Consider the following 26,208-nt stretch of genomic DNA (forward strand, 5'->3'; position numbering starts at 1 on the left):
ATTTGCAATATATTATTATTGATACACATACGATTGCAGAGCTATGCTCCTCTGACTGTGTCAAATGTCTCGGGCTTGATTTAAATGAACTGTTGCGGAGGGCAGGGCTCACAGCAACACTAAGATCATGTGATCATTCTGAGCCAATGTACTGAAAGCTGGCAGTTTGATGATGTCACCGGTCATGTCTCAGGTGCACACTACTGGTAGTACATGGTATGTTCAGGCATAACTGCCCAGAAGATGGGCCATTTCATGCAGACATAGCTGTCAACAAGGAAATCATATTTACAGCGTTTATAAATTATAAAGCCTTCATGTGTACAGACTATACACGTTTTACTGTCAGATCTGTGCTCTTCATCCGTTATAACCATTGGCTGAAGATGGTGACTCTAAACTCTATAGATCTGCCTACACTGCTGGTCGGTAGTACATACACACTGCAGAATTTGCCCAACATCATTCCATCGTTTATATAGATATTTAGTTCGGCTATAGAATCAAATGACACAATGTGCTTTGGTATGAGAATACACGATCGTAGGAGCGTACACACCAATGCAATATCATGCGATTGGCGCGATAAACGGGTGAAAAACCTGTAGTGTGTACCCAGCTTAACCACACAATACAAGCTCAAAAAAAAACAAACAAAAAAAAAAAACCACACAAAGTCAACAAAGCAATAAAACATTTTTAAAGTCATTAATAATCCATTTTGCATAGATTGGTTTCAGCATTATAGAACTAACCTTCTCTTGTTTCAGAGGACAGTGTTTTGTATTTTTTTTTAAAGCATATATATGGTTTGCTGGGGTAAAAATCCCTGGTCACTGTAGACAGTCCGTGCAGGGGGAGGGCAAACTCTCATAGTAATTCTATACAAATGGAAAGTACCTACAAATTGTCATCCACCTTCTCTTGAAATATAAAACTGCATGTGAAAATAGTAATCAGTTACAAGGATAAAGACAGAAGTAACAATATATGTAGTATAATCTCAAACTCCAGCAGCAAGTTCTGATCCCATCATTTCAGTATTTGTTAAGAAAAACATATAATAAAGAAATAACATGGCCCCATTAAGAATTCATGGATAGTATAAGTCAGCTTACAGATCTATGATCCCTGCAAAAAACAATCAACAGCTCATGCGCTTAGTTAGTTACACAGTTTCTTTGTGACTTCAGATACTCTTAGAATTTACAGTACATTGTCCAATGTACTAAAATAATACGAAATCTTAGTCAGAGGGGAGCTCTAGAATACAGGGTCCAGAACTCTCTGGTGATTCAGACATTGGTATTATTTAGAGATATGCCATTATTTATAAAAACATAGAAGTGTTTAATAAACAGGACAAGTACATACTGGTTTATTATAAACAACTTTCTCACTACATAGCGTTTAAACACATTCACCATTTCACCCACAATGGCAGCAAAAGTGGTCAGATGTTTCTAGACCAGTGACAAAAAATAATAGAAGTATTTAATTATTAGAAACTCGCATAAGAATTCACCAAGTACAGGGGGGGGTCAATTAATATAAAGGAAATATCAATGAGAACAACCCCCCTAATAGTTTTCTAGAACATAATAAAGTGAGGGGGGATATTTGGTTATTTGTGAGGGTGGTGGTGGAAAGTAGTTGCGTATTATGGTAAATGATTTTCAGGAAAAACCAACAACATCTTCAGCAAACTGCAGATTCTTGTGAATGAATCGCTTATCTGGCATGAACATAGTTAAAGCTGAACTTCCTCATATCAGTTCTCTGAAGATTCTGCGAAAGTCCCTTAGAAAAAATGCAAATGCAGAAAAACAAACTGGGTGCCACAGGGCTGGCGTCATTGCAGGAAGAAGAAAATACACTAATAAAAACATCACAGAAGCAACTGTTGCAGAGAATTCAAGCCCATTCTCATTTTCGCCAAATAATTTGCAGAGAGCAGATAAAAATATCTCAAAACACAAAAAAAAACAAACAAAAAAACCAAACTTGCCACTCTGCTAAAAAGGAAAAGCGGAGATGTTCCCCATAGCAACCAACCACATTCTAGAATGTACTAGATAAATTATAGTTAGAATGTGACTGGTTGCTATGGGCAACACCTCCACTTTTCCTTTCTAGGTTTGATACATTTAACCCCGTGGTTTTCTTTTAACTGGTCTGCTAGAATCGGCAATTAACAGCCAAAAGAGCCAAGAGGGCACTTTGTAACAAACAAACAAACAAAGAGATAGGTTAGTGGACCAGTTCTGTTTCAGTGCAAGCTCCAGTTTTCTGCACATCTGTTTGAGTCGCACACTGTTCTAGTATGAGGTCTGCACCGAGTGGTTAAAAAAAAAAAACTCACTAAAAGGTCACAATTGTACATTTCAAATGTTAAGTTTGACACATGTCAGAGCCAATTCCAAATAAAACCTCTAAAAAAACACTAACAAAAAAACCCCTAGGCCACCTGTTAAGTAATGCAAGAATTCTTGCAACATAAAGACAGGTTAAAAAGCACGAGAACTCCATTTAGTTTTAATACTTAAGTGTTTGAGACTAAACAGGAGGCCCTGGTCACAATGATCATAAACTGTAACATTCTAAAAATCTGTGGACCTGTTGATTTATCACAGTCACTAGAAGTTGGTAAATAAAGCAGCTTGTACTGCAGGTAACAGTCATCTACGTACATTTCTTGAACTAAACCGATACGCGTTATAATTCAACCTATCCATTCACCAAAAACCACTGTCGTTACTGTACATGATGCACTTCATCCAAGAGCAGAGGCTGTACACAACCCTGCTCTGAGGATATAAAAGGCCTCCATGAAAAAGTACATGTACAAACCAATACATTAAAGCTTTCTAAAACTCCTTTCATCACATAAAAGGGTCTAAAACGTCACAAATGCTTCATAAAAAGAAAGGCCAGGACGGCAACACTTAATATGGATTTCGATGAATGAGAGAGTATTCAAAATGTATTTGCATAGTGAAAATGGTTGTGCGTCCTTTCTGCAAAGTGAAGAATGACCTTGCTTCATCTAAATCCTTCCATCAGATGGTGCATCTACTTCTTCACAAACGCTTCCTCTTGCTCTGCAGACCCCCACGCACTTTGGCAGCAACGTGCGCCTAGATTTCCACCAAAGAGAATTTTTGGCCGCATCTCGTCCGTTTTGCACATTGTAAGTGACTTCCAGTGACTGTGGGATCACGGACTATGCTTCAATCTACCATCCTGCAGTCTGTAAAATAATTTTGCTATGGAGTACTGATAGCCAATCGCAAACTCTGGCTTTGCACTACGAAGAGAGAGAGAATCATCACCATCGCATAGATAAGCGGTGGACAACGTGCACTTCTCGAGCTATATGAGGCTCATAAGAGAGAGACTTACGAGACTCCTTAAAACGTTGGCTCAGTGCCCGGGGCACCATTAAGGGCAGACTGGACACAGGTCAGCTGACTCCTGGTCATGTGACCTCATCTGCACAACTCAGGTTGGTCACAGACGATCCAATCAGGGAAGGAGGGGGAGAGAGTGGAGTATCCTCTCCCTCTTTCCTCTGTGCAGTAAGAAAGGGGTCTGTGGGGAGGTCTGATGGCATATGAGGGACATGTAGGGTGGTATGATGGCATATAAGAGGCATGTGGGGAAGGCCGATGGGCATAGATAGAAGTCTGAGGAGCATGTTGGCCATTTCTAAAAATATTGTAAATTATGTTATATTTTCGATGTTTGTGTGTATGATATGCATGTGTGTGTATGTGTATAGATACACACACTTATAAAAAGGTAAAGTTGGCTCTTTGTGGTATCCATAGATAGTTTTTGGCTCATCGTCTCTGACTGGTTGGTCACCCCCTGCCATAATTCTAAAAAGACAGGACACACATCATTCTAGACAGATCTGGTCAAACATAAACAGATACGTTATTTCACTTGCTAAAAACACAGACGTTCACATATGGGCAGGTTAAAATGTGCCTTTATTTGTGTTATAAACAATTATATGCAATCAGCTACCCCGAGGCAAGACCTAGTGGGAAATATTTTAGAAGAAAGAGGGTCAAGATCACGGTCCACCACCCACGTGGTAAATCCCACTCCAGTCACAGGCAGGGGGCAAGCTGTGAGTCAATGTACTGAATACGGCAACTACTGGGATAGAGCGGGTGACTCACAGCTATGTCATACTACAGAGTATTTACTCTGAATGCAAAAATGGAAAAGGTTCACCCATACTGTGAAAAATAATATTGTATTGTATACAGAATGGAGGATTATGTAAGCGCTTTGCAGCTGTTTCTGTATTTAGTTAGAGCGTCCCTAGGTTTGAAACTGAAAACTGGGACACCCAAACAATACGAAGCTTAACTAGACATAAGAAGAATCCTATGCACGCTATTGGATGCCAAAGGAACTTATTACAACTAATTACCAGTACTGTAAGTGCATCAGAACACTGAATACCAAGGTAAAGATTTGCAGTGGAAATAAAAGTATGTCACAAGGAAATTTGGGCAAAAATTAACAAGACCACGTCAGCAAAAAAAGCTAATTCTACATGTGTTATAGCTCCAGCTTGGATGACAAAGGCTTTGTAGGCAATCCCACCAGTACAGTGCTGTCAGAATGAATGGCGGGGGAGGGGGAGGGGTCAAGACTTCTAGCTCCATCGATATGTATGGTTTTCATTAGCTGAATGGGTGGGAGCCATGGCCAGTCCAAAAAGCCTCAGTCCACCTGAATGGGTGGAAGCCATGGCCAGCCCAAAAGGCCTCAGTCCATCTGAATGGGTGGGAGCGATGGCCAGTCCAAAAAGCCTCAGTCCACCTGAATGGGTGGGAGCCATGGCCAGTCCAAAAAGCCTCAGTCCACCTGAATGGGTGGGAGCCATGGCCAGTCCAAAAAGCCTCAGTCCACCTGAATGGGTGGGAGCCATGGCCAGTCCAAAAAGCCTCAGTCCACCTGAATGGGTGGGAGCCATGGCCAGTCCAAAAAGCCTCAGTGAAACACCAACTATATGCCTTATAAATAAGCATTGGCTTTAAATAAAAATAAAAGTGGATGTTGGCCCTTCATCATTACACAACCACCAATTTGCAGATCTTATTTCTAAAACAAGAAAATCAGTAGAGTTCGCTCATCACGGGAAGGATTTGTATTCATTATCCAATTGTTGCTCTGTCACCTCGGGCACAGAATTTTTATGGCATCTCTTTCTCAAACTGGGAGAACTGAGAATTGATGTACGTCCCAACACTATAGCTCATACAAGGCGTAAATGCACACTTTAAGGGGGTCTTCACTTTCAGAGGTCTCTAATGGGCTTAAACAGTTCGCCCAGTGACACTTATGAAATATATTGGTTTATCTTTCCCTGTTCTTTTAGCCATGTACTTCTATAACCAGGCAGAGTTATCTTGGCTGCCCCAAGAGACACAGTACTGGGGGGAAATTTATCAAACTGCGGGTTTGAAAAAGTGTAAATGTTGCCTATAGCAACCAATCAGATTCTAGCTGTCATTTATTTAGTACATTCTACAAAATGACAGCTAGAATCTGATTGGTTGCTATAGGCAACATATCCACATTTTCAAACCTGCAGCCCGATATGCTTTTTAATGATCTATCTATAGTGCTCCCCCTCTACACCACCAACTGGTGTTATTAGTTAGGTGGTATTATAAAGAGGGCAAATTTAAATAGTTATATGCAGAGACTACACCTAAGCAGGAGGGGGGGGGGGGTATTTATGTAAACTATCTTCATGTAAGGGGCAGAAAAGAGAAACCAAATCAGATGTTTTCTAAACTGTACCAGGAAAAAAAAAATAACAGGCAAAACCATTTCTACACATCAACCTGAAATAAAAACATCCCCCAATGTATTTAGTGAAAGTTGCAATAGCCAATAAAATAAAGTAATCTGAAGTTATCAAACCTCTTTAATACAGAGTCAATTTTTCTCTGCAGTTCTTATTTACGTTTGTAATTTTAGTAAACCAACACCACGGGTAACAGAAGAGCCACTAGAAAACGGAATTTTTAGAACACTCACCTCGTTTGTGAAGCCAACCTTCTTTCACAATCGCTACTTCACTCATAATTACGGCAATGTAACGCGGTTGATGGCTCTCACCAACACGTCGATTTAAAAACTATAGCAGCACAAGTGTTTTACATCTGAAACACACAAAAAATTAAAAAAAAAAAAAGTGTCAAGATTTTTTTTTATAATTAATATACATTACATGTAATGTAACAGCAACATATGGCCCTGCTAATAACAGGCTGTCAGAAGCCAAACATTATGTCACAACATTTTTAACACCTAACATTAGGTACCCTAGGGCTAGTGACACCATACAGTTTACAGGCAGATCTTACGTTACATTAGTTGAAATGACTGAATAAGACAGATGACAAAAAGGGGACAGTTATTTTCTTGTCGCCAGTTATTGCATATATACATTACCCCAACGCAGTTCTATACAGAACAGATTCTGTAGAATCGGTTATAGAATTTAACTATATAGAACTGTTCTATATAAATTCTCTCACTCATGCTTCGCGAAAACACAAACCAAAATAAATGAAGACAAAAACCACACACACACCAACAACTTAAAACAAATAAGGCTAGTCATTGCATATTTGTATGTGAATCAGTAGCCGGTTTTGGGTAGTGCAAGATACAATAGGGTCTAATATTAAATAAATGTATTACGTCTTCCCCTTCAAGTTCAATAAATTGATCAAAATAGTAATACAATTGAAAAAGGCTTATGTTAAGACACACCTGAGCTACACTATAGAGGAAGAAAGAACTCAACGGTCAACAAATAAACCATTTGACACAATTAGTAGAATCATTGCAGTCCAATGGCCCTACAGGTAGTCCATCTGCCGCACTAACCGCCATTCAGTGCAAACTAGTTACATTTAAACTTTTCCAGGCTCTCTCACCTGGAGTTGGAAAAGTTATCAACACTGACGGGTGATTCAGAACTACAGGGGGTTATTCTGCTAGTGGGAGGACAGAGGTGTTGATTGCTAATATGTTTATTTTCCTGAAGTTTCTTTCAAAAGGAGAACTTTTCACACTTATTTGTTTAAGCGAGTGTCTAATCTAATGCACTATGAAAGTGTACAAAAAAAAACAACCCAAAAAAACCCATATATTTTTTATTTTTTTTTTAATTTTCCTTTCACTGAGGCCATACCAACTTTAAAAATCCGAGATCTTCCAGAAAGGAGGTCAAGACAAAGTGCATAGGGGTGTGGTGCCACAAATCACGTCATTTTGGCCCATGTTCCTAGTGAAACGGGCAGGATGCGGAAGATTGCCCTGCTCTCCTGTGGGTTCGGGAGAACTCCCCTGAAAGTCTTCTGCACATTCCAAAAGCGTGCACTTGATATAAAAGAGTGACTATAGGTAGCATAGTAAAAATATTTTTTGGACACTTACATAGTGTACTAAGCACGATGTGAAGTATTATCAAAAGGTTCTCTTTAAGGCGAGAGTTTCCACATGCAGGGGAACATTCAAATTCATTTCCTATAGAGATGGATTTGACACCACACTCTTCCTGCATCACTTTGCTGGGAGCATCACATCATAACTCTGTGCTGTTGGAGGACCTTGCACCTTCCACAACATAATTCTCAGACTGTGGTTTCAGACTTTCCTCCATTCCAGGTCACTGCCACCTACAAGAACATGTCAATGATAGGTGTGGCTAGAGCTTGGGTTTATCCACACCTACTTCAAAACTGGATTTAAAGATTAAATACAACAAGGTGCTCAGACAATATAGTAAGATGTACCATGAAAAAAGAAAACAGCATTTATATTAATGCCTACTAAATCCATCTATACACCTTCTTAAAAGTACTCCCAGGTTAGAGGCTGCCATTGTAGGTACTGAACCAGTCTTTGAGAAGGTGGCCTATCACTTCACTCAGAACAGACGACAATAACGTGCCTCAAAATGGCTGCCCTTAACCATAAAACGCCATTCCCTGCAGCAATTTGGAGGGAGGAGACAGAAAATGGGAAAATGACTGGAAATATAGCAGTTTTAATTCACGGCTCTATGCTACAACAATTTTGGCATCACTGCCAATGTTCCAGCCAGTCAAGTTACGTCTATTATATTTTCATCAACATGAAACAAAACGACCACACACACACACACACACACACACCACTTCTGACACATGTTTGTGTGTGTGCTGACTAAAAAATAAACTTTTATTTAGTAAATATATCCTGAGTTTTCACCTCAGATAAACATATGCCATGTAAATATTTTTTTCCCTCTCATAAACATCATTGTATTTTAACTGCTTGGCAGAACATTCAATAAATGAGTAGTAGTGAAATTATACAGTCTTTCTTTTGCATCAATAGCCCTCGCGCATATCTGCCTCATCCTGCAGCTGGTGTCTGACATTGAGCACTGCTGCTTAATCCATTTTCCACAAGCCCTTAACCATGCTAATTGCGCTACTGAAATGCATAATATAGCACAAAAAAGAGAGGGCTTGGGGTTTTGTTTTGTTTTTAGTTTTAGTTATAAACAATTTATATCAAGAGTGCAACTGATCCAACAACATCCACTTGCAAGAATATATTATCAATTTACTGAGAAACTCTCTTTAAAAAGGGGATGTCCACTGAAATCTATAAATATCCAACATTATCTTGCTCACCACATGATTAGCAGAACAGTAATACTAATCTCAAACAGGCCAATCTCTGCAGATTTAATCAGTTATGTACCATCATGTTTTTACCCAAATATAAAAGGATCAGGCTCAATGGTTGCAACCAAAAAAGAACTATCAGCGCAGTCCGTTGAATGCAGTTACTGGATTTACATCCCAATCAACATCTGATGTCTGCCAATCATCAGAAACGGTGGTTAAATTAGGTCTTTAACAGACATTGCTGTAAAAGAAAAAAAAATACAAAAAAAAACAAAAAAACTTGTTAAGGGCTCCATCCTTTGGACATGCTAACACTCACTGAAGAGGAGATTAACGCCACACTGCCTACAAAATTAAAATAGACCATGTTTGGGCTTTGAGAGCTATGTAATCAGTATAGACCATTGATGGGCAACAAGCAGCCCTAGGCCACATACACCCCTGCAACCCTTCATCAGCGGTCCCCAGCTCCTTGTCAGATGTTTGTTATAGCTTGTAACACTTGTTTAACACTCCTGCTGATACGTTATTACAGATAGGTGTCGCTTCCTTTGATTAAATGTATTGTTTTAACTTGTCACAGAGATTAAAAAGGTCATGTGTGGCCCTTTTGAGGGTTAGAGGGGGGGCCCATGCAGCCTCTTAAGTGTTAATGGATGCCTATAACCGCTATCAAGGGTACAACATTTGAGTACAACCCAACTTCTACCTTCAAAGTCTTTTATATCTAAGCCGGTGGTGGTAAATAAGTGGCCCCCCGGAGCCTTCACTTGTGGCCCCCCCCATCCAATAAAGCAGATAATAAGACTGAATGGGAACAGCTGGCTTCCGTGTCACGTGACCTCCTCTGCACGGAGGTCACCCAGCACAACCAATCAGAGGAGAAGGAGGAGGAGTTAACAGCGCAACCAGCACCTTTTGCTCTCCTTCCTTCGTCTGCGGTGCCCCAGGTGCGCCGGTAAGCGTGAGTGGCGTGCAGGAAGATCTGAGTGGCATGTGGGGCAGTGTCTGAAGACATGTGGGATCTGGGGTCATGTAAGGTTATTTTGTGCGAAGTGGGGGTCTGAGGGGCAGGTGGTGGAATTTTGCATTAGGTAGGCATGTATGTGCATTTTAGAATGAATTATGTGGGTGCACCAAAGTCGTTTTGGGGCTTTTCTTATTCTTGAAATTAAGGGTAATGTGTGTGGCCCTTTAGGAGGGGCTCACAAGTGGGCTTTGAAGTATATGGGGGTTGCCCATCATCTAAACAGAAATGTTTATTTTCATTTTCTTTGGTTGTGACACAAAAGTGATCTGTGTATACAACTGTATCCAATGCAGTTGTGCCACACGTCAGGACAACAAAACTCTACTTAAATTATATAAAAGGTTTAGATAAAAAAATACAGAAGGAAAGCAGAAAGAAAATAATGTAGAGTCACAAGGCTTATGTAATAGCAGGTCTAAGTTGTGCTATTTGGGGGGGTTGTTAGTCTTAAAGTTTAAATAATTGGAACACAATTATTTTGACATTAACTTCAGCAGCTCTTATTTTGCAGTTGTTCTATGTTTCAATTCATATGGACTTTCTTATGCTTATTTGTGGTCATCAAGACTAGGGGCAGGCTGGGTAGGGGGTATAGGGTAGGGGGGCATACATCTAGCAATTAAGAGTCCCCATTATTTAAGCCTTGTATTGGGAGTGCTCCCTCCAATAAATATATTAGAATATATCCATCTCCAGAACACAATTGGGTTGTCTTCAGCCATGTTTATTAAACATACAATATTTCTTTGTAGTTTATCCATGGTCAACTAAGCATGTTTATTTGTGTTGCCTTGGATACAACAGAGCTCACTCTATGCATTAGATTAGTTAATCCACAGAGCTGTTATGTGTTGTATCCAAGGTCATCAACATTAAACAACTATGTGGGACAGGAAGTGGCACTCCAAATTCTGCGTTTAGGGTCCTCAGAATTGTCAGGCAGGGTACAGAACACTGACACAGGCATTTTTGATCCTAGGTCCCCCAAAAAAATATTATGAGCTTCACTACTTAAATTATATAGACTTAATAAGTATAAGGAAGGCAAGACTATAAAATAAAGCAATGCACTCAGTAAAAATAACAGAAGGATGTACAAAGCAATTAGTTAAAATGGTTGGATATATTATACAAGCTCTACAAATATCAAAATGATAATGGAATTTGAAAGTGCATTTCATCATTAAGATTATAAGGTAGTTAGTTTGTAGTATATATATATACATACACACACACTTTTTTTTTTTTTTTTTTTAAGAGTTATCAGTTTTAGGTGTGTATGGATACATTCAAGAGTTTTGCCAGATCTTCTATTTTTAGCTCTAATATATGTAATATCCAGTAAACACAAATTACTGGGTAATCAAATATACATTATGTGTATACCTGATCGAGAGTCCTTCCCATTGCAAACACAGCTCAAACACACGTTATCTTTGTGGCTTATCTGACAATTGAAACCACAGCATCAACTCTGATGCATTTTAAAGTTCATCTCACTCTACTTAATTTCCATTTGCTTCAGAAATTGCAAACGTCGGTTACACAGTGTCCCAAACGTTTGTATGCCTCAGGTAATGATTATTTCATACCTTAGCGGGATCCCATTTTCTGGGTGAAGGAATTTCTAGAGGCAATTCATATACACAAGTCTGTATCACGCTTGGGCAACCTGTGGCACTCCAACTGCTTTGGAGCCAACAGCCTAAGCAGGCAGATATGCTGAGCCTTGTAGTTCCACAATAGTCTGCGAGCCGCAGGTTGCCTACAACTAATCTAGAGGTATAAATGTTTCTGTGAGCCAACAAAAGGGACAAAATAAATAAATAAAAAGATTTTATAAGGGTATGCTTGAAAATAAACCCAATATACATCCATATAGCACCAACTGCCAATCAGAACTTAATGCCTGTATTAGGTGGGGTCTGTATTGTGATATGATATATATATATATATATATATATATATAAAAAAATTTACTGCATGAAAATCACTGCTTACAATACACCCAGGACACTGAAAAGAAAGTATTCAGGTCACAAGCTCCTGGAATTACACAATGAAAACTAATGCACTGCATCTCATCTTTGTGTCTCAGATACAAAAAGCAAAGAATATGTCTAATAAATAAGAGTCTGAAGCCTCATGTAGTGTTATAAATACTTCTGTTTACATTTTGGAACTGTTTCTTTTTAACACACACAGTCAAACTGGTCATTCGCCTTTCTAATTTAAAAGTAAAGTACTTCGAAACTTAGTCACCACTCACTTGACTATCGGTTTTCCACAAAAACACCAATGTGAAAGTACTACCCAAAGATTGTAAAATTGCTACTTGGCAGGCAATGAAAGTTTCAAATAATAGAACAAAGATCTTACATATAGGGTTTCTGATTAAAATAAAAAACAACATAGCCAAACTTCATAACACTGCCTATAAAAGTTAAAAAGCATATAACCATTGTTTATCAATTCAGTCAAGACTTGCATTAAAGCATTTCATTATTGCAATAAATTATTTTAACAATAGAAAGTGTATAGAAAATACTCAACTTTCAAACTAAACTGCAAGAGGTGTCTTAACCTGCCTAATTATAACAAACTATTGCATTAAGATATCCTGTGGGGTAACTTATTAAAATAAAAGACATAACACCAACAATACATACTTATCCATTAGAAAGCATCTTCTCCTAGTACTGTAAAAGTCAATAGCTATAAGTGCCTATGCATACTCACATTTAATGGCACAGCCTGTAATTGCAATATGTCATTGTCCACAGGCAATGTTTAGGGTAAATGTGGGCCTGGTTACTATGGTAACATGCCAAATATCAACCACACACTTTTTCCTCTCTCTGTGGCTGAATATACATCTATTTTCCAAGTAAACATGTTCTCTTTCGATTCCTAGAAGGCTGGGTACCAGGAGCAAATGAATGTGCTCCACATTGCAAGCTGGTTACAGAGGTCAGAGTGGGATGTGTTATGGTGACCAACACTGCCATAGATATTACAGTATGAACGCAGGAAGTGGGCATAATTGGGAGGGGTGCATTCAGCTGGTAGCGTTAAACTGTTTGCAGAACACCAGAAACGTACAATAGAAAGCAAACACCTCTCCCACTGCTAAGACAACAGTTACTTTGTAGCTGATGCACAATGAAAAACATTACAAAAAAATAAATAAAAATACACATACGTAATGTGTTTTGGCAGAACTGGAAACAACTACAACGACCTATGTTTGTTTCAATGGGTGACTGGTATGTAGTAAAAATGCAAGACAGCCGATTCCCTGCAGACCGGCCAAGCCATCAGCCACAGCCCTTCCCTGGAAATAAGCACTGTTTCAGCAAAAACAAGAGTGAATACATCCTAAATCACACCACACACACACAGCTGCAATGCAATTACGCAAAAATCACAATGCATGGTGCCCCCATCCTCTGCCAGTCTCTGTGACAGGGGCACAAAATGCAATGTGCTTTTATTAGATGTACCCATTCCCATATGCATGAGATGCTATTCCTTGCACAGGCCCGTGGCTGGGCTGCAGCATAAAGAAACCTATGCATATACTACAGGGGGTGGGGCACTTGGAAGATGGGGCATTAAGAGGTGTGTATAATAAAGGGGGTCTGCAAGCAAGGCCCATACATAGAATAAAACAGGGTGTTGGTGCCAGTATAGGGTGTGTGCCCCATAAGGGTGATGAAGATAGAGAAGGGAGGGGGGAGGGTTGACTTACATGGATGCAAGAGGTATATAGGAGCTGTGCCTGGAGGAGGAGAGGAGCCACCGGGGCTTGGGGCCTAGTGGTGGATTGCAGCCAGATGAAGCCTCACCATCACCGAGGGGAGCATAGGAGGGAAGGGAGAGGAAAGAAGGAAGGAGGGGTTAGGAGAGGAGAGCAGACAGAGAGGGGGAGAGGGTGGTGGGAGGAGGAGGAAGGATAGGGCTGCTGGTTGTAGTGTTGCTGCTGCAGATTCAGCCCATTGATTGTATGGAGGGATGGGAGGATCCAGTTGCTGCTATATGCTGGAGGGTGCTGCTGATACAGGGATTGCTGGATCAGCTTCTGCAGTCTTCCCTCTACTGTCAGTCCTGGATCATCCTCCTTGAGGAGGATCAGCGTTGGCTGTCCCCTGATGTGCCCGTCTGTCTCTTCCTCCCCTGCACACACAGTGATCCTCTTCCTTTCTCCAGCCTCTCTCTCTCTGTCTATGTGTCTCCCTCTCTGCCTCTTACACCCTGCTGCCTCTAGATGACCACTGGGTCCTACCGCCCGCAGCTTCCCAGCTACAGACCTGCTAGAAAATCCATCACAGCACTCAGGGAGGAGTCTCCTCTGTGTGTACCCAACAGACAGGTGAGCCTTAACCTCTAAGCTGCTGGAGGGGAAGAACACACTGAACTGCTCTATGATAATGACACGTGTATGTTGTTATTTATTTTTTTTAGCAATATTTATAAGATCATACAAATATTTACAAACCACTGTCCCAAAGACGTTACGATTGAAGCAGCACTCTGTCTAGTGATTGTGCAACACCATTGTACTATAGATCAAAAACAAGGTCACCCACTTCCTGCACACTGCTATGCTTGTAACTGTTGCAAGATGTTGTCACACAGACGTCCACTCTGGTGTCTACTAACAGTAACTACTCTAAAAATGAAGAACACTTAAAAAAGGAGTAAGTTTTCTCCTGTACAAAACCATGTTACAATGTAAGTGGTGCATATTAGTTTATTATTTTGCACAAAGATAAATACTGGCTGCTTATTCGTGTAGCACACACATATTTGATAGCTATTTGTACAGAAGGAGACCAGGGGCACAGTGTGATACAGAAGGGGCACAGTGTGATAAAGAAAGGGCACAGTGAGATACAGAAGGGGACCTGAGGCACAGTGTGATACAGAAGGGGCACAGTGAGATACAGAAGGGAACCAGGGGCACAGTGTGATACAGAAGGGGCCCAGTGAGATACAGAAGGGTACCAGGAGCAGAGTGAGATGCAGAAGGGGACCAGGAGCACAGTGTTATATAGAAGGGGTCCAGGGGCACAGTGTGATACAGAAGGGGCACAGTGTGATATAGAAGGGGACCAGGGGCACAGTGTGATACAGAAGGGGCACAGTGTGATATAGAAGGGGTCCAGGGGCACAGTGTGATACAGAAGGGGCACAGTGTGATATAGAAGGGGACCAGGGGCACAGTGTGATACAGAAGGGGCACAGTGTGATATAGAAGGGGACCAGGGGCACAGTGTGATACAGAAGGGGCACAGTGTGATATAGAAGGGGACCAGGGGCACAGTGTGATACAGAAGGGGCACAGTGTGATATAGAAGGGGACCAGAGGCACAGTGTGATACAGAAGGGGCACAGTGTGATATAGAAGGGGACCAGGGGCACAGTGTGATACAGAAGGGGCACAGTGAGATACAGAAGGGGACCAGTAGAACAGTGAGATACAGAAGGGAACCAGGGGCACAGTGTGATACAGAAGGGGCACAGTGAGATACAGAAGGGGACCAGGAGCACAGTGAGATACAGAAGAGGACCAGGAGCACAGTGTGATATAGAAGGGGACCAGGGGCACAGTGTGATACAGAAGGGGCACAGTGTGATATAGAAGGGAACCAGGGGCACAGAGAGATACAGAAGGGGACCAAGAGCACAGTGAGATACAGAAGGGGACCAGAAGCACAGTGTGATACAGAAGGGGACCAGGAGCACAGTGAGATACAGAAGGGGACCAGGAGCACAGTGAGATACAGAAGGGGACCAGGAGCACATTAAGATACAGAAGGGGACCAGGAGCACAGTGAGATACAGAAGGGGACCAGGAGCACAGTAAGATACAGAAGGGGACCAGGAGCACAGTAAGATACAAAAGGGGACCATGAGCACAGTGTGATACAGAAGGGGACCAGGAGCACAGTGAGATACAGAAGGGAACCAGGGGCACAGTGTGATACAGAAGGGGACCAGGAGCACAGTGAGATACAGAAGGGGACCAGGGGCACAGTGTGATACAGAAGGGGCACAGTGAGATACAGAAGGGGACCAGTAGAACAGTGAGATACAGAAGGGAACCAGGGGCACAGTGTGATACAGAAGGGGCACAGTGAGATACAGAAGGGGACCAGGAGCACAGTGAGATACAGAAGAGGACCAGGAGCACAGTGTGATATAGAAGGGGACCAGGGGCACAGTGTGATACAGAAGGGGCACAGTGTGATATAGAAGGGAACCAGGGGCACAGAGAGATACAGAAGGGGACCAAGAGCACAGTGAGATACAGAAGGGGACCAGAAGCACAGTGTGATACAGAAGGGGACCAGGAGCACAGTGAGATACAGAAGGGGACCAGGAGCACAGTGAGATACAGAAGGGGACCAGGAGCACATTAAGATACAGAAGGGGACCAGGAGCACAGTGAGATACAGAAGGGGACCAGGAGCACAGTAAGATACAGAAGGGGACCAGGAGCACAGTAAGATACAAAAGGGGACCATGAGCACAGTGTGATACAGAAGGGGACCAGGAGCACAGTGAGATACAGAAGGGAACCAGGGGCACAGTGTGATACAGAAGGGGACCAGGAGCACAGTGAGATACAGAAGGGGACCAGGGGTACAGTGTGATACAAAGGAGCACAGTGAGATATAGAAGGGAACCAGGGACACAGTGTGATACAGAAGGGGCCATGGGCACAATTATTTAATTAGCAATATACCACTTGCAGATCAAAATTTAAATAAACTTCAATACTAATATACTAACATTAATTCCCAGAATGATTATCAATAGTCCTTCCTTACCGTGATCACATAGATAACATCATAGTTTAACACTGAAATGTCACACTGAATGATTTCTTCTATGCCTAAGACCAATTATAACCCAGAATAATTGTAGATCAGCATCTGCATAATACAAAATCACCCCCTTAAAAGTTTAAGTCTGCAGGAGGGAATATAAAAATGGTATAAATTTTGTGTCAAAACCATGGCACTGTCTTACTAGACAATTGAATCAAGTTTTCATGCAGCTTAAAATTATAAATATACCTGAAGAAATGAGAATATCAAATATAAGCAGCATTGCCTATTAGTTTATGCAAATATAATGATATAATAACATCAGGGATATATGTTTGTCCCATCGTAGCCATTCTATAAGCTCATTACCATCTGTACAAGAATGGGGGGGCTGTTTTTTTGCTCATGAGTATATGTGTTTCATCTAAAAATCAAATATGGTGTCTTAATGATGGTTTCTATATATAGACTACATAATGCGTACAATTAAAATGTGTACAGTAGATAAATGACAAACTATAAAATAACAATTTTATAGAAACCATTTGATTTCAAACTCTAAATTTAATCTTAAAAGAAGCAATGACTGTCATTTTTAAATCTATTACATTTCAAAACATGTTGACTATTGTTACATATCCAGTTATTTTCGATTTTATTTATTCCCCAAAAATTATTTAAAGATGTAACAGAGTAATTGTGTATCTTACTAAAATGAGAGGATACAGAATGTTTATCCACCCCCTTCCTTATATTGTTCAGATGTTCAATTAAATGAATTTTATGTGGTTGCGAAGTGTGGCCTACATAAAATAAGCCAGATTCACATTCTAGAATGTACATTACGTTCTGACTGTGGCATGTTATAAAATGTTTGATGGTGTATTTTTTATTATTGGCTGTGAATTCAAAAATCTTACTGGATACATTGCTGCATTTTTTTTGCAGGCCAGACAAATGCCACACCTATGAAACCCTTTAGTCAGAATGTTTCCTCCCTGGCTGGATTCTAATAATTCACTATTGACCAATTTATCTTTAAACTTAGGAGTTTTGTTTTATAGATGAACATTGGTTGTTTTGGAATAGAATGACAAAGAACAGGGTCCTTGCTTAACAGTGCCCAATATTTGCATAAATTAATAGGTAATGCTGCTTATATTTGATATTCTTGTTTCTCATTCCTTCATCATCATCATCAGTTATTTATATAGCGCAACTAATTATGCAGCACTGTACAGAGAACTCATTCACACTAGTCCCTGCCCCATTGGAGCTTACAGTCTAAATTCCCTAACATACACACACACAGAGACTAGGGTCAATTTTGATAGCAGCCAATTAACCTACTAGTATGTTTTTGGAGTGTGGGAGGAAACCAGAGCACCCAGAGGAAACCCACGCAAACATGGGGAGAACATACAAACTCCACACAGACAAGGCCATGGTTGGGAATCAAACTCATGACCCCAGTGCTGTGAGGCAGAAGTGCTAACCACTAGGCCACTGTGCTGCCCAAGGTCTATTCATAACTAGCTAAAGTACATGGCGTTGCCCGGATTTAATTCTTCAAGTTATTAAGTTATCAATGAGTTGGATGTAACTGTCAACCTTTTAAAAATAATGGTCAGCTTAGCAGCTCTTCCAACACACCCATGAGGTGGCTGCCCAGTGTCGATTTTGTTTTTATATTAAATGTCATCCAAATCCATCAAGTGGAAGGTCTAGAACCAGGCACCCCGGGTCATAGAAAATATCAATGAGTCACCACACCAAACCTAGCATACAACCCTATTTAAAAGGAGTTATAGTCACCGTCCTTTGGTAGATGAGACACAATCTGCTGTTCCACTAACCGTGAGATAGGGACTAAGTCCAATATCTTCCCACTTTTAGGAGGCTCACAAAGTTTCAAAAACCACAGAGGCTTCCCCGTAACAAACATGACCCCACCCTCCCCATCAGCTGAACTAAACCATAACCCCTCATCAGAGCTGTCTAGACTAGAAAGAGAGGGCTGCTGGGTCAATGCCTTCTTTTATGCCCACCCTGGTTCCAACGGTGGTGTGGCTTTAGCATGCCACCTTCTGCTGGGATTTGTTGAGAAAGTTGGGGGGCATGCTGCCCAATTATAATGAATTATTTAATGTACAGATCTTATTCCATTCAATTAAAAAACTATTTGTTCAAAGCCTGGCAACTTCAATGAAGTTAATGCATTCTGGATGAATCCACAAGCAAGTACAGTCAGTGCATATCAATGTTTATTATATGTGCTTTCACATGTGGTTTGCAGTTGCAATTTTTTTATGCAAACACAACGCCAGTGGCAATTAGCCAAAGGGAATAAGCTTAACTAAATACATTAAATTAGGTGTAGAAAATAGAGATTATGCTTCATTATTAAAGATGATTAGGTTTCGACTACTGATATTCGAGACTTATGATTGCCTAGAAGAAAGAAATGTTTATATATAATCTACATTTTCCGCAAAATAAAAAAATGTTTTGTTTTCTTTTCATTGTTGCAAGCTGTACAGAAGAGGAAACCTGCCCTGTAACTTGTAGTAGATGTATCTGATTTATAAATAAACATGACTCTGGTCATTATCACTTTAAAGAAGCATCTGGATCTTGATTCTTTCATAATTTATAATGTGTCAGTAGGAAAATGTTGCTCATCAATACATTAAGATAAAATTGTCAGTAATGAATATTATCAACGTTTGGAATCCCTGACTTCGAAATTTAACCACAAACCATAGACTACTGTATCAGTTTTAACTGATAGTAAAATAAAATTTGACACTATACTGAAACATGCTCTTTTTATGTAATGTTCCGTATAAAGAAAGGTATACAATATTCTTGTCATCAGTATGGTTTGATCTTTACGATACAGGTTTTTAGAAGTGAATCTTGTTTCTTGGCATTGTTAAAAATAGTGCTTGATTCTCGTGTGTCTGGAAAGGGTTAGACAACAATTGCTTAAAAAAATAAGCCTCTGTCAATAGTCAGACTGACAGTTAACAAATTAAATTCGGCACTATCGTTACCCAGCTCAGAAGTGCGCTTCCAACAAACATCACTGGATGAGCAAGGTGTACTGTATATAGGAGGATGTAGATAAACCCTAGGTGACAATGTATCACCTAATGTCAGTGTCCTTATTAGTCTGCTATAAGGATAATAGTGGACATGAGGGGTGTGCATTGGAGGATACCAAGGAAAACAAACATCGTCAGAAAGGACATTATTGTACATCTAAAGTTTGCATTGTTTGTCCTGCTCCACAGTTTGGCCAATGCAATCTGACCTGATCTGGATCTATGTTTGGAATCCTTGGAAGACGCATGAAAGTATAAGGATGCTGCTCCTTTTAGATGTACAGGGTACAAGTGACAGTCAGGAGGCTCCAGTGGGAGATTGGAGGTCAGGTCTGCTGAATAATAGACAGAGTGGAAGTGCCTGTAACCACACCCAGGGATACATATGTAAACAGGAACTAGGAAGGAGTACTAGTCATGCTAGTGTGAGTAAGGACCTCAATGAAGCATCAAATTTCCCCAAATAGTTATCGTGTCATATATTAAAAGAATTTCCAACTTTTCTTTTCCCTATCCCTTCCTCTTGTTACATTGTTTTAATATCAGCGACCAGCTAGACTAAGCTAAAGGCTAAGTGCGAAGACACAGTATCACTGTCCAATCCGGTCACTCACATGGGTGGTAACATAGGATGAGATATGGCTGTACCCTCCCTTAGGATGTAAGCTCTTAGGAGCAGGGCCCTCTTCCCTCCTGTCTCTATACATATTCTTCTGCTCCAACTTCATTGCAATAGCCATGCGTGGAGTCCCAAGTGTTGGTATTATTTGTATATTGTTCTGTACTATTTCATCCTGTATAGTCTACTGTTTGTATTGTGTACAACGCTGCAGAATCCTTGTGGTGCCTAATAAATAAATTATAATTATAATAATTCAATGCTTGGGACAGTTGGCTGGATCACTTTTGGCATTTCTGGAACCTATTAGCGCAGTTGGACGTTGACCACATACACAGACCAATAACGGCTTTCTTGCTAAGCCAATTACCAACATGATTGCATCTGCAGACCATAGTAACAGGCCCATGTGATGCCAGATCTGGCAGATAAGCCTGAGTGATCAATGGATGAATCTCATCTAATTTATCTTTATATGTGTGGCCTAATTGGACCCGGATCCTCTGGTAGAGACGAAAATTAATATCATGTGCGAATCGATTTAACACCTAAAAATAAAATTGCAGTGGAATACCCTTAACCCCGTCATTTGTGGAATACTCGTCATTCCATCAATTCCAGAGAAGGCGGGATAAGATAAAAATTCAAGTGCAGTTCACAGTTTTCTTATGTCAATTGTAGTTGGTGCTGAGTTGATGGATGGGCAGTCCTTCAATCAGCACCGTTAGCAGGATATTCTGTTAGTTGGGAGGAAGGGGGTATTCCACTAAAATGTTACTTCTGGGTAGAGTTCTTCTTTAGTAATATTATTTTGCCTCATAAGGGTTAACTTTTGCAGAAAAAGTTAAATTTTTATATTGTTCCACTTGACCCAAGTGGTGGAGCTTGACCCAAGTGGTGGAGAGGCCAGGTCTTGCTCAATTTGGCCACCTATGTTTGTAGTCAAGTAGGACATTAATCCTACCACTCGTCTTGCACTTCTTCTCTCTACAGATGCCAAAAGGGTAGATATGGTAGATCGGCAATTTATGATAGCACGTGGGATTGGATCCTACCTGCTTCCTCTCACTAAATAATTCCCCTCAGTCAAAATAAGGATAAATGGCATGCACTCTGAACCAGTCATCATTTCCAATGATTCGTGTCAGAGGTGCCCCCTACCCCCCGCCCCCCCCCTCCCTAATTTTTATATTATTCAAAAAGGCCTTTTTATAGGGCAGCTAGCCAAACCCGGATATCAGCATCGCTCAGCTAGAATATAGTGAATATAGCTATGATTGCACACAACTTCCTGGCCATAATAATAATAAATCCAGTCACTTTGCAGAGATTTGAAGACATGGATTACACTTAAGTTTTCATGGCCGAAGGGGATCTCTATTATAAAAATTTATTTTCTCCCAAAGAATTTATTTATTCTCTAAACTCTTCCAGTCCATGTACCTGCAAAATTATTTGGAGACTTGCAAAAGGCGATTAGCAACTTCATCAGGGGATGGAGCAGGGGGGGGGGGGGAACAGAAGGCCAATATTTAAACATAAAACCCTTTACAGATACAAACATCAAGGTGGCCTACAGCTTACACTGTTCTTGAGCTACTACCAGGTGATATTGCTTTACATAGTCGTAGAGTGGACCAGAAGGGGTGTTGAGAAACAATGACAAGACATGGAAATCTCTAATCTAGAAGCCCCAATATACTTACTACCATGGCCTCCAAACGTGGTTCATCCTACGAGTGTTGGAAGAGTCTCAGGACATGCATCTCTTAATTCTTTTCTCCTCTGATCCCCATTAACACATTCCTCCTGAACTACAACTGGGTTCACTTCAGAAGTGGACCAAGGCGGGTGTATGGAGACTCAGGCAGCTGGTGAACAATTTAGACTTACTCTCTTTTTTGAAGATTCAGGAGAGGATTTCTTTACCAGCTCATGAGATCTGGGGATATATTCAAGTAAGGAATTTTTTTAAGAAATTGAGAAGGGTGGATGCGTTTGAAAGAGAATTCTCTCCCTTTGAGATGCTTTGCACTCTCACTTCTGCCCCAAAACACACTATTTCAGTTACATAAAAATTGGTTTTGGAGGACATGTTCAAGCACAAAACCTGCTTCATAGAGGCCTAGGAGGGGGACCTGGTGTAGGTCTCAAAACCAATCCTGCGGACAAAAGTGGTTAAAGCTACACTTCCCCTGCTTGCTGAACTGCTCAATGGTTGAGTTTAAGATATTAAATATGGTATGGATGCCCACATATAGAACTTCTTGCCTTTATGTTGGAGATGTAACTCAGTCTTCTGTAATCTATTACACATCTGGTGGAAATGTCCCAACATTATTAAAAAATGATTTGATTATCTAAGGATATAACGGGTAGGGAGGTGTCGGGCCAGAAACATTTAAATAGCACCACCAAAGCATCGCGGTTCATCAGAGATTTCTCACATCCTCTTTGGTTGAAGAATAGTTTAGGTACATCGACGATGGTTGATATTACCATATTGGCAACTGACAGATACCTTGAACTTACTTCCATATGGGTAAGATAGTTATAATTTAATTAAAAACATACTGGGTTCAGATTTTGCTACAAGTTCCAAAAGCCTAAATCCTTAAAGGAAGTACAGTTGTAGTTATCCATTGTTCTATTCATCTCTGGGTTCTGGTCTTAAAGGTTTCCTCTCCCTATTCACTTCTCCTCCAAAGTTCACCGCTTCCATTTATTCCCCATAGGATGAATATAAAGCAATAAGGTTCAGATATATTTGTTCTATATTGTAATATTTTATCTTTTTATAGTTTTGTTCCTTGTTTATTACTGGTTCTGTTATACCAATCATTTCTCCAGCTCTGAATAAAACTGCACACTGAAAAACACTGCAAGAGATTAGACTCCAACAATATATTTTATATTTGCTCTAGTGCAAGTACTGTTTTATATATATATATATATATATATATATATATATATATATATATATATATATACACACATATATATATATATATATATATATATATACATACACACTATACATATATACGATATATAGATATATATATATATATATATATATATATATATATATATATATATACATACAGAATTGGCCACACATACTGATTGGAATTTGTATTTTGTTCTAACTATGTGGCACTATAAAAGGATCCTCGTCTCAGTGCCCAACATAATCCTTTTGGTAAAGTCATAATGACGAAACGCGTGAAGGGAGCACTTACCTGGAACGTCTATCTACATTAGTCTGCCTTTAGGACTGCTTTGAGGCCTGAAAGCTGTTTCCTGTTGTCCTCCTTGGCACACTATTGTGGTTTCCAGATAAGCTTGCATTTCCTTTTATTAATATACGGACATTTGTATGACTCGTTATTGTTTTTAATTTTTTATAACTTGTGTTCAATTTTTTATACTGAAAGCCTGAGATGTTTGTTACTCTATAAAGAGTATACAACACTATGGTACTTCTCTTTTGAGTTATAGCCATTCATTTTTTTTATCATAGAACTCACCGTAACTGAGTTTCGGCACCTTTTTTCGATGGATTTTCCAAGTTTTAAAAGTAACTTTTGAACATTTGATGTTTGGTCCACCTGTCGAGTGGAGCAGGTGAGCGGCATTATCATTTAAAACGGTGCATGCGGGCTGCTTGTGTGTCGAGTCTGATGCATGCGTACATCGTCCGCGCTGGTTGTGATGGCGCTGCTCGGCTTGTGGGGCTGCTCGGCTTGTGATTGGACGTGTGGTTGCGCACTGAGAGCTTACTGCGGGCAGCTACCGTTATGTTTCGTTATACAACTGACGTGCGTCGGTGTGCGTACAGTGATTGACTACGTGATGTGAGTTCCGACACCTTTTTTCTTACAAACTGGTTATAGCTCTACTATGGAACTATCGGTTTACTGTTGAATGTATTGAAGAACATCTCTTTCTCCAACAATATTCATATCAGATAAGCCTCACACTTATTTTCTTTTGGTAAGCGGATGTTCTCCGCTTATAATATTGTATTATTAAAAGTTTTATCTGTGTGGCGCTTCTGTTATATATATATATATATATATATATATATATATATATATATATATATATATATATATATATATATACACACACACATACAGAATCCTGCCACTCATGTGTTTGAGTAACGCCTGAAAAAAATTACCTGATTTACTTCTTAAAATCAATCCAGTGGATTTGCCTTATAAGGAGTGTAACACTCATTGCTCATTTTAAGGCTGTATATAAATTTGCAGTGAGACTTCAAAAAAAAAAAAAAAAGAATCTGGGTCACCACTAACCAACTTCATTCTTTTTATAGCAAATTAGTCAAAAGTTTATCAAGAAGTCTCAACCTCAATATATTTTGTGAAAATCTGGTACAGAGGGGGAAAAACAATGAAATCAGGGGTTTCCTATAAGGGAAACATTCTTGTCATTTATTGAATCCTTCTTTGTTTGCAAGTGCTGGAAAAATAAATATTCCCTATTAATCAGTATAATGCTACTATTTATAAATATAAAGTGACACGCGTGTCATTCTGCACAGACAACCTAATTCTCCTGCATCTTCTTTGTAATTATAGGTGTGAAATGAAGCTGTCATACTGCTTATGCATCCGAATTGTAGGCTGAAATGGAGCAGCACTCACAAGTGGCCAAACTAGCAAAACAAAGAAAGTCAGTTCTGATTCCCACTTGAGTATATAATAATGTAATGCAATGTGCAAACATACATACCCGTACGCAAGTAAAAAGTTACTGTAACCCATAGCAGCCATATATATGTTTTTAATTACTAAACTGTACTCAGGAAAAAAAACACGTTATTAGTTGCTATGGGTTACAGCACAGTTTTGCATAGCTACCAGAGCACCACTTTTCATAAATGCTCCCCTTATAAACCAACTTGTCACAGAGCACAGTTAAGATACATGATACATAAATGACATTCAGGGATAAGATATACTTGGCAACATAAGCAGTGTAATCCACTTGAAGTATTTAATTATAGAAGGAAAGAAACAGGTCTCCCTGGTCAAAAAATAAAAACGACAATCACAGTCGAGTTCCTATAAATCTACAACAGTCGATATAAACTGGCCCATTTTTCGAACGTACCGCCTCCCCCCCCTCTGCCGCTGAATGAGCACGGGACTACCTGGCACAGTGTCAGCTGGCTAAATTAATGGCAGGCATACTGGAGGTGCCAAGTGCGGAGATTACAGAGAAAGAGGTATCAGATATCATCAAAAATATCATCATCATCAGCTCAAATCATCATCAGCTATTTATATAGCGCCACTGATTCCGCAGCGCTGTACAGAGAACTCATTCACATCAGTCCCTGCCCCATTGGAGCTTACAGTCTAAATCCCCTAACACACACCGAGAGAGACTAGGGTCAATTTGAGGGCAGCCAATTAACTTACTAGTATGTTTTTGGAGTGTGGGAGAAAACCTGAGCACCTGGAGGAAACCCACACAAACACGGGGTGTCACTAATTTAAGGCAAGCCACCTCCAACAGAGGAAGAGGCATCCAAGACACTCGTCTATACTTCCTGTGATCCCACCTAAGCCAGTCTTTGGCCAGGTTGCGACTATCCAAGTCCCTAGTTCAGAGGTGCTCAAACGCAGTCCTCAAGAGCTGCCAACAGTTCATTGTACAGGTGAGTTAATCTATTTTTCTGGCTCAGTAATTACCCCACCTGTAGTAGGGACTAGCTCTGGCTGGCAAGTCCCATTGAATAACTACAAGTCAGGCATTTTGTCTCTACCCTTCCAAAGACTCACATTCCCAGACCCCTGATGCACCTTGAGTTTTGGCTGCTATCACAGCCCCCTCTCAAAAGGTATGATATCATCGCCTT

General features: G+C 40.2%; 1 protein-coding gene across 2 annotated transcripts in view; it reads right to left on the reverse strand.

The window, feature by feature from the left end:
• Nucleotides 1–13,766, reverse strand: part of AKT1 (AKT serine/threonine kinase 1) — an 82,874-nt gene extending 69,108 nt beyond the window's left edge. The window contains exons 1-2 of one of the 2 annotated variants that reach the window (XM_075192248.1): nt 13,505–13,766; nt 6,070–6,194 (exon numbers count right to left, since the gene is read on the reverse strand). In XM_075192248.1, the coding sequence (XP_075048349.1) occupies nt 6,070–6,115 (46 nt within the window). In that variant the 5' untranslated portion in view covers nt 6,116–6,194; nt 13,505–13,766. Of the gene's footprint in view, nt 1–6,069; nt 6,195–12,492; nt 12,725–13,504 lie in introns of those variants that run through there. The other variant, XM_075192249.1, reaches the window with a different exon arrangement.
• Nucleotides 13,767–26,208: the final 12,442 nt, after the last annotated feature.

The sequence above is a fragment of the Mixophyes fleayi genome, chromosome 12 (assembly GCF_038048845.1).
Source record: "Mixophyes fleayi isolate aMixFle1 chromosome 12, aMixFle1.hap1, whole genome shotgun sequence".
Classification (NCBI taxonomy): domain Eukaryota; kingdom Metazoa; phylum Chordata; class Amphibia; order Anura; family Limnodynastidae; genus Mixophyes; species Mixophyes fleayi.